This window comes from Bactrocera latifrons, unplaced genomic scaffold (assembly GCF_001853355.1).
Source record: "Bactrocera latifrons isolate USDA-ARS-PBARC rearing strain unplaced genomic scaffold, ASM185335v1 scaffold_33, whole genome shotgun sequence".
Taxonomy (NCBI): domain Eukaryota; kingdom Metazoa; phylum Arthropoda; class Insecta; order Diptera; family Tephritidae; genus Bactrocera; species Bactrocera latifrons.
This window is the reverse complement of record NW_017536963.1, coordinates 833,779-849,735: the sequence shown is the minus strand read 5'-3', so window position 1 is coordinate 849,735 and position 15,957 is coordinate 833,779. Positions and strand designations below refer to the sequence as shown.

Genomic DNA, 15,957 nt, shown 5'->3' with positions numbered 1-15,957 from the left:
GTGGAAGAGATTAGGTTGATTTAAGTATAATTTTTAAAAATTTAGATTTAGATAAATAAGAGAGCTTTTGACCTTAAAAGTAAGGTAAGGGGTTATATGAGTTTCCTCGGGTATAAAAGGTTTTTTTTATAATATTGTCAAAGAATTTTGCATTTTTTGAAATAAAATATTTTCAACTAGGCCATTGCGATGCCAACGCTGTATCTCCGAAACTATCACTTGGATCAGTTTRAAAATTTAGGATAACATTTTAAAGGTGCTGTAGAATTTAATAAGATAATATAAAAATATTCGACTGTTTGAAAGCCGTAAACCCATATAACCAATTAATATTGCCAACATTTTTTTGCCGGCTTGCATTCCAAGCAAGTTGCAAGAGTATAAAATGTTTAAAATGTTTACTTATACCTGAACTTAGTCGTTCTTTAATTTTAGATATTGGAATTTTCGAACCTTCAAWATTTCATTACCATAACCAAACACATTTACTTCATTTAATAAATCGATTTAAGTAATGCYTAGTCGAGAGCTCTCAGMAACAGTTATACCTATGTATGTACATAGCCGTATATATTCATACTCAAGTGAAAAAATCATTGCAATTAATAAAGCTTAATTCAATCACGAATTAATTTTTCACCAGCACTTAAAATTTATAGCCAATAAGTTTGTTAACAATTTATGTAGAACGCCGATACTTTTATTGGGCGCCAAACAAATCTGGACGTGAAGTTTTTTTTATAAAAACAAGTGGTTTAGGTTAACCAAGTAGTAAAGTTGAGGGCTAAAAAAGGTTTTAATCTTGAGAATAGATTACAAAAATATTGGACTCATCATTAACATTCATACGAGTAGATTTCGAATAATTTCTAAAATTAACGGTATGAACCATCTAAACCATAGAGTGCACTACTGAATTCTAACTGGTTTCTAACAAAATATAATTACTTAGTTTTTAATGACTTTGTATAAGGTCTAGAAGCAACTTTGAGACATGTTGCATGTAACTTCGAGAAAAAATRTTTCTTGTTAGCCTTTACTAGACATTTGATCGCGTTTCTCTTACTTTTCAAATCTCTATGATTCGAACTCAAGACACATTGTTCTTCGAAATCAACTTCCAGGTTACGGCCGCGATATATATCATAATTTTCCTTTTTTATATATTTTGGGCGAATTTTTAATTGTTATCTTTATAYGTAAAAAGTGGTTGCTATTAAGGTACAGAAAGACATAGTGCTACGTCTCTTTTAGAAGATCAGCACTCAACATTGAGCAGAGCGGCTGGAAGGGGCACCCTTGCGACCACAATAGAGTGCGGCCAAGTTGGTCATAGATGACCCGCTCTTGTGCGATAACTGAAGTGCTTACCCTTAGCAAAGTTAATCGAAGTATTTTAGAGGAAGAGGGTTTCCACCACAACTTAGCAGTGTTTTCTACAGCGAGCCAGGTGACAATAGCCACCTCAATGAACTTCTGATAGGCTCAAAGCACTGTTTCGGTTCGTTGGCGTTCAAACCCAAGTGAGACCCCTGTTAGAATCGACCTTATAAACTAACTTAACCCAACATAGTCAGAAAAAAAAAAAATCTCACAAAAGGCCTCTCTCCCCGATCTACTTCTTCTTCTTCTTAGCAGCCGACAGTAGTTTTACCTTTTCACTGTTTGGCGAGTTGGTCTTTGTTCGTTCAGCGAATACTTTACTTTTCARTTGAWTACTCATTCYAAAGTAGCAMCTGTTTTCAATAGTTATTCTGCATTGGATTTTGAGCTSGTTYCAAGATAAACGAAATTAACTACAACTCCGAAGTTATGACTGTCAACAGTGCATGCCATGTTGCGAGTGCGACGACTGTTTGCTGCGCATCTTTGAACAACCTAGAGAAAGCAGATATTGTTACGGCCAATAATCTCGATATCATCGGCTTACGCCTGCAGTTGCACACTCTTTTAGAATATTGTACCATCTCTATTCAACTGTGCAGCTCGAATGCGTTTTCAAGGTGAGGGCGTAAGTAATATAATAATTTCAATTAAATGCACGTGCTAAAAGTACAAAACCATCTTCGGACAAGTGATCAAGCAGGGTAACTATGGCTCACCGTTGATTATAACTTTCATTTGCTTTCAGTTAAAAAATTATTATCCTTCATGAACTACTTGACTAAAAATCCCCAACAACAACCAATGAGCGCATAACAGCGTCATCTGTCATCTGTTCTTACTTGTTAGCCAATAAGTCTATTATGGCGGTACGATCCACGATTGCTTACTCAGATTGCCGATAAGTGATTTGATTTATGCTGATAAATTGGCAGTTCTTGGTCGGGAAGATACTTGGGTYCGACATACGAGTAAAAGTCATAGGAATACATCAGTATGCTATTCCCAATATTCACTCATCACTTGAGTCTATCAGTCCAGAAGCGTTGCTTCTGAAAGCAACACCACTGCATTTAGCGTCATAAATACCCTGRTAGTTCTTGGCTCTAACCATAAGCCACTCTGTGAGTGGACACAGTCAAATACACAACACTACTAGAGCTCATTGAACTATCCGCACTCCTTCCAGGGTTGAACAGATAGACAATGAACTAAGCGATCGGCAATTATCTGTACTTTTTCWTTCTGTTTAATTTCTAGATTTCTAAACTCCCTCAACCAGCTTCTTGGGATAAAAGAACATGATCATAGTTTGAAAAACTGGGGGACTAGTTCGTACATACATAGACGGACGAAGCGATAAATGGACATAGTTGAATCGATCTAGCTCAACACTCTGATCATTTACAACAGATTTCAGAAGGTATTCGACGTTTCCGTCTGGGTGTTAGAAATTTGGTGCCAAATTAATGTATCTTGGGGATTTACATTTCTGAGAGACTAGGCGTCTTGTCAATTTTTGAAGAAATGTTAATAAATGAGAGCGGTTTTTATATCAGTATTTTCCGTTCACTCYMYCACYRAYCATGTYTAATACCATGTCTAATAAAAAGCCMAGTTGCGGTACTATGCTTTGTCAATGTATCRCTTMATAATCCTCGAATCTTTCATTATGSTATTRAAATTATTAAYTTTGMMCTTCAATTGCCTCTKCTTACCTTTTTGAACTCAAAGTTGTAAGTTGACAATGCTCAAAAACTGCTATAAGATTAAGATAAACTAAAGGATGGATTTAGAGAATATTGTGGGAGCTATGATAGGATTGCTTGACACGGTTTGGATAGTAAAAACTTCTTCGAAATTATTAGTAAATTTGTAAAATACAAGGTAACCCTAAGGGGACTATGAAGTGAATCCAATTTTTCRCAATATAAAAAAAGCTATACTGAACAACTCATTGTTCACGAAATTTGACAGCAGTCTACTGCCGACCATAAAGAGGCTCGAAGAGATATTACACGTCTGAGAAACAAAAAAGTGGTGGGGGTCGAAAGATTGCCGGACGAATTATTCAAACAGATCGTCGAAGAATTGATAAGGAGCATTCATCACTTTCTCTGTAGAATGATTGATGATTGGATGATTTAAGTGTGCTCCTACAAAACCCAAAAAAGGAGACTCCATGATCTGCGCCCACTACCATAGCATAAGCCTCCTTACTATCGCATGTAAGGTTCTGTCGAGCGTATTAAGTGAAAGGTTAAAGCCTACTAGCAGCAAACTGATTTGAATTTATCAGTGTTACTTTAGATCTGGTAAATCAAAAACCGACCAGATATTGACCATGCGTCACATTTTGGAAAATACCCGTGAAGAGAAGATCGACACACATCACCTCTTCGTCGATTTTAAAGCTGTTTTGACAATAAGAAAAGGAGCTGATTTTATGCGGCGATGTCCGAATTTGGTATCCCTGCAAAACTAATACGGTTGTGTGAACTGACGTTGAGCATGACCAAAAGCTACGTCAATATCGGAACGACTTCTCCGAGCCGTTCGATACCAAATGAGGTTTCAGCAGGTTGAGGAAGTCACACGATAGGGAGTGTGACTTCCTCGGCCTGCTGCTGGAGAAAATAATTCGAGCTGCAGAGCTTAATCGATTAGGTACAATCTTTTATAAGATTGATATCATCGACCTATTCTACCGACCTTCTATTGAGTTCGATGCCTTTAGTCGGATTAAAAAAAAATTCTTGATGAAAATAGTGGTGAAGATGTAATTTAATTTGCAAGAAGCAGCAAAAGTTAAAAAAAAATCAGTAATTGAAAGAAACGGCACAAAGCATAAGAATGAAGAAAACCGCCTCCATATTTCCACGCGGAGAGTAAGGTGACCCGCTGAATATAAGAAGAAGCATAATTTATTAAGAAACGAAAGCTCATGGTTGCAATTAAGTGGTTGCTTGTTGCTACTGGTCCGTCGTACTAACTGAAAATTAACAACGGTAGCATTGAGGCTATCTAGGTCGCCAATTTAATTTTACTAATCTTCGCTTGATTTTCATCTTGTGTCTTTTGCAGCCTTCTTCTTTTCCCATTACCACTACTATCTCCGCTGGTGCTGTTCGTCTGTCTTTTGCTAAGCACGCTCAGTTTGTTTGTGCTGTTTAGATAAGGCTATGAGTGAGAGTACTTACTTCTACTTGACGATGCGCTAACATATGCCGAAGAGCGTCGCTTGAGACCACTTGTGCCATCATTATTGCTCCCGACGGGTAGAAATCGCGATAGTGACAACAACGTTTTGAAGAGGTCAGTCACGTTTTGATCCTCCTTGGCGGAGCACTCCAGCACTTTCGCTCTGCAAATGAAAAAAGYATGTAACTGATTAAGAATGGGTTGTTTAAGGAGGGCAGGCCTCATGAGTAAACAAAAAATATTTTTTTTTTTGAAAAAAGTTAACAACAAGAAAAACTGTTAATATTAGATTGTCTGGCTGATCACTTATACTTCAATGTTTTTTCTAGGTTGGTAAACATCTACGTGCTGTATGTTTGATAATTAGATGCAGCAGTTTAATCTTCGGCACGAATTCAAGAGCTGCGGTTGGGCAATTACGAATTGTCTATTTTTGCCCACAGGAGTGAATATTCATCGTACGATGTCTGAGCCATGCAATATCCTTGCCAGCTAAAGTTTCAACTACTGCCACTATAGCGGAGCTATGACTTTAAATAAATTATAAAATACTCATCACTGGTAAAAATGTGTTTTTTTGAAAACCTTGAGAGACTGACAAGTTGTAAAGAATTCGAATTAAGACACTTAATACCAAAAATATCTTTTATGCATAAGTTCGTTAACTTATCCATCTGAAAGTTYTTTTATTTCTAATTGTCTTGCATTGCCTGTTTAAAAATCAACTATACACACATATGTACATACGCAGTTCCSTGCCGTCACTGTCGGCCTTCAAAGCTACACAAGCGCCAATCGAAAACTGGCGATTATTATTTGGTGCGCCTAAAAGCAGGCCAGCGGAAATGAACAAAAGTGAAAYGAAGCAGCACMGCGTATGAAATCATTCATGCATTCACTGACAACTATGGCGTTTGTTGTTAATCCCGCCGTCCTTGCGCCATTGCGCCATAGCACTACATATATACTGTGACATTTGAATTTCAACTGCGCGCGTCGAAGTATTTGGAGAATTATTTTTTTTTGTAGGTTGGTAGTACTGTCAGTCACATTTATGTCAAATTTYATGTCAAAATATTCATTAGTGTTTGAGATACGTGTCGTTTTGTGAGCTGCTAAAAGTGAGTTTTCGGTTTTTGCGATGTCGAAATTTGTTGAGCAAAGAATTTGCATTAAATTTTGTTTACGGAATCAATTTTCTGCTACGGATGCGTTGAGTATGGTGATGAGGCTGTGTCTAAAATGTTTACATGTGGTATAGTGAGTTCCAAGCCGGCCGTGAACGTGTCGAAGACGAAGAGTGTCCAGGGCGACCATCAACCTCAACCGACGAAGCTCACGTTCAACAAATCAAAGATTTGGTGTTGAAAAACTGTCGATAAACAATTAGAGACCTTGCTGATGAAGTTGACATATCGAAAGGCTCAGCCAATACCATTTAGAAGGATGATTTAGGCCTCACGTGGGTCAAATCTCGACTGGTACCGAAAACATTGAATTTTTTGGAAAAAAGGCGTCGCATTGAGGTGTATGAAATGATGCTTTCCGACTACCAGGGTGTCATGAAACGCTTTATAACTGGCGAAGAGACTTGGATCTATTCTTACGACCCCGAAACAACCGATCATTCGAGCGAATATCATGCCAAAAGAGAGCCGAGACCAAAAAAATCGCACCAAAGTCGCTCAAAAATCAAGGTCATGTTGACTTTTTTCTTCGTTTATCGTGGTGTTGTGCACTATGAATTCCTTCCAACTGGTCAAACAATCAACGAGGAATATTATTTGAACGTTATGCGTCGTTTGCCTAGCGCTAGCCGCTAAAGACAATTCTTGGATTTTACAAAGCGATAATGCAATATCCCATACTGCCCTCGTAATTCGTGATGATTTCGCCAAAAACTCAACCCATATCGTTCCACAACCACCGTATTCACCTGATCTGGCGCCGTGCGACTTCTGGCTGTTCATCAAGCTCAAAAGACCGCTTCGGGGACACCGTTTTTATACGATAGAGGAGATTCAAGCCGCAGCGTACAACCAGTGTTTCGAAGATTAAAAAATCCGTTGCCATAAGAGCATTGCATCGGGAGGGGATTACTTTGAAGGGGATGAAATTGATTTGGAAGAATAAATAACGAATTTTCAAAACAAATACAATGTCACCATATTTTTTGGGCACAGTATGGATAAAAGGAAGCAAAACTCCAGCTAGTACCAACGGTGTTTATCTCTTGCCGACCAGCTGTGGCATGTGTTAGTTTTAATGATTTAAAATGAGTTGCTTGCTTTTTGTTGTTATTATTTTATGTTTTTGTTTTTTTTTCATCGTTTTTCACGGCATGTTGTGGAATACCGTTAAAGTGGTTTTATGCATCACGCGATTTTTGCGGATTTAGGTTATGAATACGGTATTTCTAATGCAGCGCTTCCACCTACAAACAGCTAAACCTTTATCTTTGTAGCCATTTATAGTTAGGTTGCATATTTATTTCACCCACTGTTATGTGCCACTAGTCGTAATACTTTGAAGTACCGACATACGCTTACAACCAGTGCTGCCAAGTTTTGCCACTTGAACGCTCTCTCGCACTTGTTTCGATAACTTCCACAAATATTTTCGGTAATTACATTTCAGGTAAGGCATACCACTCACTAATTGGCGGCATTGTCGGTGCTCTAGCTCGTGCCACCTACGTAAATGTATAGTATGTATGACGCAGAATGTCGACGCAAACATTGAAAATGATTTAAGTACTTAAGTGACTGCTTAATGCTGTTGGCAACTAACTGTTTCACTTTACCAAATTGCAACTGGCAGTGATTTCAGGCAATAAATAACACCAAAATTGGTCGGCATTAAGCTGAGGCACCTTTAAGCACATACATATATATAAAACAAAAACCGTCATTGAGTTGATTTACGGGGCATTGAGGGAGTTGTGTGCCGACTTTAAAATGTTACCTATATGAAGCCAGTTGCGTATGCACATGCACCTACCTACGAAATTCAGTTTGCTTTTATTTACATGTCAGAAAGTGCATAAGTTAAGTGCAATATTCTACAATGTGAATGTGAATTTAAGGATTAGTTAATTTTTAAATAAATTATTTGTATACTAATGGGTGATCCAATAGAGGTACTTTTTCTACAGTCTTTTTGACACATCACGTGGGAGTTGTGTCAAGCTATTATGATATTTTTGTTCATCACTCTACCGGAAAAACCACGTAGAGCACGCAGTGAAGAAAATTTAGCAGCTGGTGCCAAAAGAGAAAAGGACGGTGCGGTATGGTGTGTGAGGCCGGTGAGAACGTAACCGTCAATGGCTGGTGTTGACGCCAGCAGCTGTACACTCTTATGAAAGATTGTCCCTGCTCGATTAAGTTTTGCAGCTCGAACTATTTTCTCCAGCAGCAGGTTGAAGAAGTCGCCTTGTCTGAAATCTCGTTTGGTATCGAATGGCTCGGAGAGCTCCTTCTCTATCCTCACTCAGCTTTTGCTACTACTCAGCTTCAGTTTACACAGCTGTATTAGTTTTGCAGGGATACCAAATTCAGACATCGCGGCTTGAAGGCAACTCCTTTTCGTGCTGTCGAAAGCAGCTTTGAAATCGACGAAGAGGTCTTGTGTGTCGATACCTGTTTTCACGGGTATTTTCCAAAATTTGGCGCATCGTGAATATCTGATCGGCTGCCAGGTGTAAAACCACACTGATAAGGCCCAATCAGTTTGTTGACTGTGGAGGAGGTTAATCCCACGGCAGTTGGCGCAGATTGTGGGGTCTCTCTTTGTGTGGATTGGGCAGATCACACTTAAATTCCAATTGTAAGAAATATTTTCATCCGAACATATTCTACAAAGAAATTCTACAAAGCTCCTTATCAGTTCTTCGCCGCCGTGTTTGAATAGCTCGGCCGGTAATCCATCGGCCCCCGCTGCTTTGTTGTTCTTAAGACGGGTAATTGCTATTCGAATTGCTTCATGGTCGGGCAGTTGAACGTCTGCTCCAACGTCATCTATTGATTACACTCCGCTTTAAAATTGGAATTTCTATATTTTTTCTTTAAAAGTGTAAATACATTTTGATCGGTTGGTTTGTAGAGCATCTATATGCTATAGTGGTCCGATCTGAACAATTGTATGAAGATATTAGCCATATCTTTGACAAAAATCCATGTCAAGTTTCGTGGCGATACCTTGTTAGATAAAAAAGTTTCCAAAACAAAAATATGAGTAAAATGAATGAAGTGAGTTGAGGAGTATTTTCATCCTCGGGCTGTCAACCTTTGAAGTATACCTTTAACAAGTTTGTAATATCTGATCTCATTCCATTGCGAAGATTGTATAGTATATAGTGTTATTGTATTTCAAAAAAAGCATTTCACCAGCTCTGAACTTAGAGCTTAGACTTGGCACGCTTGGAACCATATTTTGACGATTGCGGTCTCCATGCACTCCCTTACGAATCATCCGTTAGAATAAGTTTGATGCACTCGTGTTTAAGGTAACATAAAAGGTGTCAACTGAACGTGTAGATAATATTATTCACGAATATTTGTATATGAGTAGGGTCTGTGCAAAGTACGTGCTTCCCGGGCTCACTTTTGACCAAAATCAATGGCGGGTTGATGATTCGGAGTAGCGTTTGGAGATGCCCAAGCGAAATAAAACCAAGTCTGTGATATTGACAATGGATAAACCATGGCATCATCAGTTCACTCCGAAGTCCGATCAGCAGTCATCCGAGTGGACTGCACGGTATGGACCCGCCCCTAAGCGCAATAGTCGGCTGCCAAGGTTATGTAATTTGAAGAAGAAAGTACCATCAACAGCGACTTTTTTAAATATTAATATCCAACTTTTAACTTTCTCCCGCCCAACCGACGCGAGGGGCGCAATCCGCGAACGAGCGGAATTAGCCGAGTCATAAAAAACAAGAGAGGTTTAAGCGTTGCGATCTTAAGCTGCTCAGCTACAGAATAAAAATTTCAACAGCCAAAATTAAGAATTAATATTAAAGTTTATAATTTTTAAATGCTACTTGTTAAGAGTAGATAAAATAATTTTTTTAATGGTAAAGAGTGAGTCTGTTAGATCAAATGGGCTGGAATGAGAATTGAAATCGTGACATATGCGGCGGAATGTTCGTTTAGCTCAAAATTTGTTCTAGAAAAGCCAACACACTGTGTCACAAGCCAGTGCAGCTGATGGAAAAAATCCATGAATTGGGCTACAAATTTCTTTCACATCCACAGACCTGGCCTCCACCGACTATCTCCTGTTCTCAGATTTTAAAACAATGCACACTGGAGGTTACCACCGAAACTGAGGCCTACCTTGAAGCAAAGAACAAATCGTACCACAAAGATAGTATCGAAAAGTTGGAAGGTCGCTATACTTAGTATATCAGCCTTGAGGAGAACTATGTTGATTTAAAAATCGAATTTCGCCAAGAATATGTATTTTACTATGGCAGGCGGGGGACTTTTTAATTGATTTGTTATGAACTCTGGACTCTACAAAATATATATGCCTGTCTGTGTGCCAGTTTGCTGTTGGCGTAAAATTCCTGGCAACTATGCAGCAAACATACAAAGTTGCTAACAACGCCAACGCTTCTACAACGAGGAGTTGTAACGGCAATGGTAAGTCCGTCTAGAGTTGCATCGTAAAGTTGTTGTCACAAAGTTGCTGCCATTTTGCCGCGTTGGCTGCTGCGCTGATCGTTGCAGGAGTTTACTTAGAAACTTTCGGTTGGACTCGCTTGCGGTTGTTGCTRACCTGACACACCACTTGTGGCTAAGCAGCAATTCCCAAAAACAACAATAGAGACAGGAATGCAAAAGCTCTGTGTTTGAATGCGTATGTATGTTCGATAGGTGTGGTGTCTGCTGGCACAGTATTCAACAGCTGTCCGACTGATTGCGAAACTTTAAGTGACAATCAATTTTTCATTTCAGCGAAGTGTGTTGAAAACGTAATAGAAAAAAGATAGATGCACGAGTACCTTATGCTTTGATTTCGCAGATTATCAATTGGCCAGATGTTTACGAGATCGTACYGTAGATATTTGTAGCAGACCCACTGCATATCTTTTCGCCGCAGAACTTAAGTGAGTATTCAACTGTGAGTGGACTGCGAGCTACGTGGATGGAAGCATTAGTCATTTAAATTCAATAAATTTCAGGTTATGTTTGGGTTCGTCGCTGATAATTTTTTAATCCCGTTTTTTCGTACCTCGGCAAGCAATTCCAAATCCCCACTAGTCTGTTAGAAGCGACTTGGAATTTGCTAATGTTTATATTTATATTACAATATTTGTTATATTTATTAAAAATGTAACTCAGTATTCTAAGGGAATTCCAACTCGAACATTGCAGGTAATTTTCAGGAACAAAAACAATGACCCTTTAAAATGTTTATCGAGATTCGACACCTTACAACACATAGATCGGACTGGCTACTGGAGATGATCTCGAGTGCGTCTTAAAACCACATTAAACTTTTTATATATCTGCATGTGACAGWAGGAAAGCTTCTTCCTTTCAATACTCCACCCTTAGCTGTTGGTCTAACGACTGCTCAATAATCTGTCTGCTCGACCTCTTTTAATTAATATAGATAGGGATAGCTAATAAAAATTATTCCTGAKATCCGAGTGTCACGATAGAGAGTAGTTCGGAAGTGGGTCTATTCGACAGTTATTGTCTAAAAGCAAGGTATTGTTAAGCTGCCAAAAACGGTTTTCGGACTCTATTTCTTTAAGGCGGTATTCAGGGGGCAGCTTTTTAAATTTTATTTAAAAAAAAAAAAACTAAAAAATTTTTACCATCCATTTTTTTATGGTGTTTCTATTGATATCTTAAGAATACAGAAAAAAAATTTTTGTTTGAAAACTGGCGACTGCCTGAAATAAAAATCATTTTTTACGCTTTTTTTTTGAAATTCCTGAAATTTTTTTAAATATTAACAACAAAGTATTAAGGATTATATAAAGATAAAAGATAAAGGATTATATAAAGAAGGTTCACACAAAATTTCATGTAAATCGGTAGTATAGAACTTGAGATAATGCCGGAACTGTGTGGAAAAAAGAAGCCTTTTTCTTTTTTCGAAATTACATACTCTTGAATATTGTGCCTGGTGATAACATTGATGTACAGCTATAGATTGAATGAAAGCTTTTCAAACATTAGTTGCTTTCGATTTGTTACTTTTCCATTCAAACAAAGCATAAGATAGCTTAACTCATGAAAACCGAACGGATGGAATCCTTAGTCAAGCTCAGTAAACTGTATAATGAAGGCCCGCGATTTCTGTTAKGATAAATATGGAATGTTAGGGAAGRTTTGCGAACGCTTTTAARATATTTCTTAGCCAAGTTCATGAACTGAATATATTGTCACTTATAAAGAGTGACCGATTTCAAGGTTCCTACTTTTTTAAAGAAAAAACACAAAAACTTCAAATTTAGTGGGCAAGTTTTTTATCATTCGAAAGAGCATTAGCCATTAGTTTTTTGAATATTTGCTTTTTCAAATTTTTGGTGGTGGCTACGTGTCAAATGTTGAGTSCAATTTTCGATGACTCGGTTGARTWTTTCGACTGGTAACTGRACAATKTCACSCGTGATGTTTTACTCCAATGCCTAAATCGAAGCGGGATTGTCCGCATAYACTATAGACTTTACATATTCCCACAGAATATAGTTGAARGGTATGATATCCCATGATCTTGATGGCCAAACAACCGGCCCAAAACGTGAAATTATCTGTTCACTGATGCAATAAATCCATTGATTAWTGTGATGTGTCGGAAGTTKCGCCGTCTTGTTGTCGCGCGATAACGGTTGCCGGTGGTTACGTTCTCACTGGCATCATTATTGAAGAAATATAGACACGTGATTTCAYCGGCCGAAAAACCACACAAAATCATAGATTTTTCTGKAAATGGCAGCTCTTGAATCTCTGATGCGGCAATTCTGCTTGTTTGCATACCCTTTGAGCCAAAAGTGAGCCTCATCGCTGAACAAAATTTGACTCGAWAACGTCGGCTGTTTTTAGAAATTTTCYATAGAGCGAAACGAGGCCACTTGGGTATATAAAATTTCATATTAGTATCTTAAMAACTGTGGGACTAATTCGCATATAGATARATGGACACAGCTAAATCTACTCAGTTCATGCTGATCATTTACATATTATATACCATACAGTTGATAATGTCTCATAGTGTTTCCTAGTTAAAAAACATATATGAACATTTTTTGTCTGATGTAAAATATATAGAAGTTCACCAAGGAAAGCTGCAAAAGCAATCACTCTGTAAGCTAAGCAATAAAATATTTATATAAAATGAAAAAACGCGCAACACAAACAAAAACTATTAAACAATATTGCCCACCAGCGAGGTCGACCGGAATTCTGCCGTTACGACAACAACAACAACAACAACCGATAATATTTTTAAGCGAATGCGCTGGCATTTCGGCTAAATAAATTTCAAGCCAAAGACAGTTCTTTAGAAGGTTCAAAAATTGTCAATCCAATTAAAATTTTGACGCTACTCAATGTGAGGGGAAGAGCTGAAAATTGGTAAAAAAATACACTGCGAGAAAAAATAGAATAAAACTTATTGAAGTTCGTGAAAATTGGTTTTTTTCGCATTTTCCATACACAAAAGAGCACAGTGAAAGATTTTCTGTTGTTGTTATTATTGTATTCCATTCCCGTTTGCTCTCGTGTGTATTTTGCATTTGCTGACTTGTGTTTGCGATTTTTTTACACATGGTATTTATAACGGTTACTTTCCGTGCACTACTATTGTTTCAGGTTTGTGACATTATTTTTGTGGTATTTTTGTTGCACGTTTTCGTTTTTTTATGGAACCTGTGGCTTTGTGTTTCACATGTCAGCAACAATATGTCAGCTGGGATGCTACAATTACCCGGGTTGCAACCTGTCTCTTATACACATCTAGATGTGTATAAGAGACAGGTTCAAACCCTGGGGAGGGATGTTTTGCCTTCTCACTTTAGCTCGCCTTCAAAAACCCAGAGGATACTTGGTCTAAGAGCGGAAATCGTGAGCTGTTTGAGCCATATGTAAGACAATCGGTTTTAACTACTTCCACTCCCACTGAATGGCGCTCAGAGAAATTTTCTCACTTGTGTGAACTTCTACACTTGACTCCATCCTCCATTCCTCTTTGTTCCGTTTGGAACAGATATATTTTGCCAAACACCTAAGCTCGTTCACCAATTAATTTTGAYTAACATTACATTTTATGACACAGTTATCATGGCCTTCACATACAAGCACTTTCGCAGGCGTGTTTCGCTTTGAACTTAAACTCTTTCAGTCACAGAAATAGATCACCCTTCGTGGTAATCTGTTAATCATGGTTAAAATGGTCGCGGCTTATTGCAGACCACATGTAAAAAAAAAAGAACGAAATTGGAGTGCAAAAAATAAAAATTGCAAGCACAACAATAACGGTAAATTGCAATATGCTGGCAGCTCCCGCCGGGACTTGAGGCCAGCATGTTATGCATATGATGCATATATAGTATATGAGGGGCTTGTTCATATACTATACAGTATGTACTATACAGACTGTATGCATGTATGTAAGTGCTTTTAATAAACGATTAACCGCCAGCCGCTGACCACGTATGCGGCTTGATTGCATTTAYCATATATTCTACATAACACGAATAAACGTGCATGTTTTCTTGACTTCATTATGAAGGGTGCACCCATTTGGATGTTAACAGATTTTTGTTTTTGAAAATTTTACAGAGCACTTCTCCTGWTATAAACRGTCGTTGGKTGGGAGAAGTAAAACTAMTTTTCTGCATCTTCGTATAGKTRTCGTCGTTTSTGGATTATGATCCCTCCAAATGCGACATATGTTCTTCATTAGCGTACCCATTCAACCATTCAGCTTGTGAAATTTAATAAGTCCGCTAAACAAGATCTTTAACCAAAAGCTTGCATAATGTGGATGGGCATAGCGCCAGACATGTTTAGTTCCGTGTGAAAGTGGATAAATTCATTCGTGTTTTTGTCGATACTCTGCTCMAAAACAACATTAGCGTCTTCGGTGCGCAAAGTGCGTAGTCTGTGAGGAGACTCTCGCTTTATTCTAGAAATTATTTAGTTATAGAACCGAATTTAGCACCCTATATGCATTTGGCATTTAAAGCGATTTTGCCAAATTGCAGAGTAATACGCTTGTCAACAGCAACAACATGCATACTAAAGTATTCCAAGYAGCACACACATATTTACACACGACGGTAAAGACATGCAACAACGGCAATGCAATCTGCCACAGAGCAAATGAAGTTTTTAATCCTCAACTTTCCACGCTGCCGAGTCGACATCAGAGTTAATGGCGCGACGGTGACAATTGATGCGTCTGGTGGCTCTGCGGTGCTGACACTCACATAACGGTGTGCATGCAGCRSATTTACAATATATTTTYGCCACAAATTTGCYGCTWACAAACGATCGCTTTGCGTGCAGCAACCAAACAATACATACATACACAACTATTTGTGCGTGGGTGTGAGTGAGAGCTTTTAGCTATAAAATCGCCGTTATCATGTTACGTGAATAAAAAAGTCGGCATGCTAATGGTGTAATGACATAAAGTGCAGTCAGTGGCAAGTACGCTTGCATACACACACACACACTTTTTCTGTTCTTTTATTTCTCAGCAGCAGTGTTGCCACCAATTGGTGTGCATTGTTGCACGTGTCGCATGCTGTGCTATTTTGCCTTATATACCGGTTCAACTTTTAATCTGCATTGTGGCTGGTGCATTTTGGTTTTTGCTGTGTTTTCATCGCATATGCGCTMGTTGTGACGCCACACAACAGTACTAACATAAGTGTAAATTTCATTTTTTTGTTGTTTTCTAAATAAAAGTGTCAAAGGAAACAGAAGTTTTGAAATAAAAGTTTCCAATAATAATTTTTGGAAAATTACTACAACAACTTCATTATTAAGATATTGCTCAGAAAGCCACAAAGCAACAATGGCATACACCACACTTGGAAACAGTAGTACTCCCACGCACTACTCAACAATAAAACACATTTAGAAGCAGCGGCATACACCGACACACTCAAATACACGCAGGATAACAACCCACTTTGACTCTCCACAGCCCAACGAGCAAAAATCTCTGTCCTCGAAGCGGGTCCTTGTACTTCGACTTGCGATCATCCCACATCGGCGGATGTGTTCTTCGGCGCTCAACTCATCTCGTCATATTTATACAGTCTTCACAAGTATCCGACCGGGGGATATTTCCTATAATAAGTTTAATTCGTGAACTAAATTTCGTACAAAAAAAAAAAAA

General features: G+C 38.3%; 1 protein-coding gene across 1 annotated transcript in view; it reads right to left on the bottom strand.

The window, feature by feature from the left end:
- LOC108971198 (GTP-binding protein Di-Ras2-like) overlaps window positions 1-15,957 on the bottom strand; it is a 58,875-nt gene that overhangs the window by 14,512 nt on the left and 28,406 nt on the right. Inside the window, exon 4 of the mRNA XM_018937086.1 lies at window positions 4,584-4,747. Within this exon, the coding sequence (XP_018792631.1) occupies window positions 4,584-4,747 (164 nt within the window). The remainder of the gene's footprint in view (window positions 1-4,583; window positions 4,748-15,957) is intronic.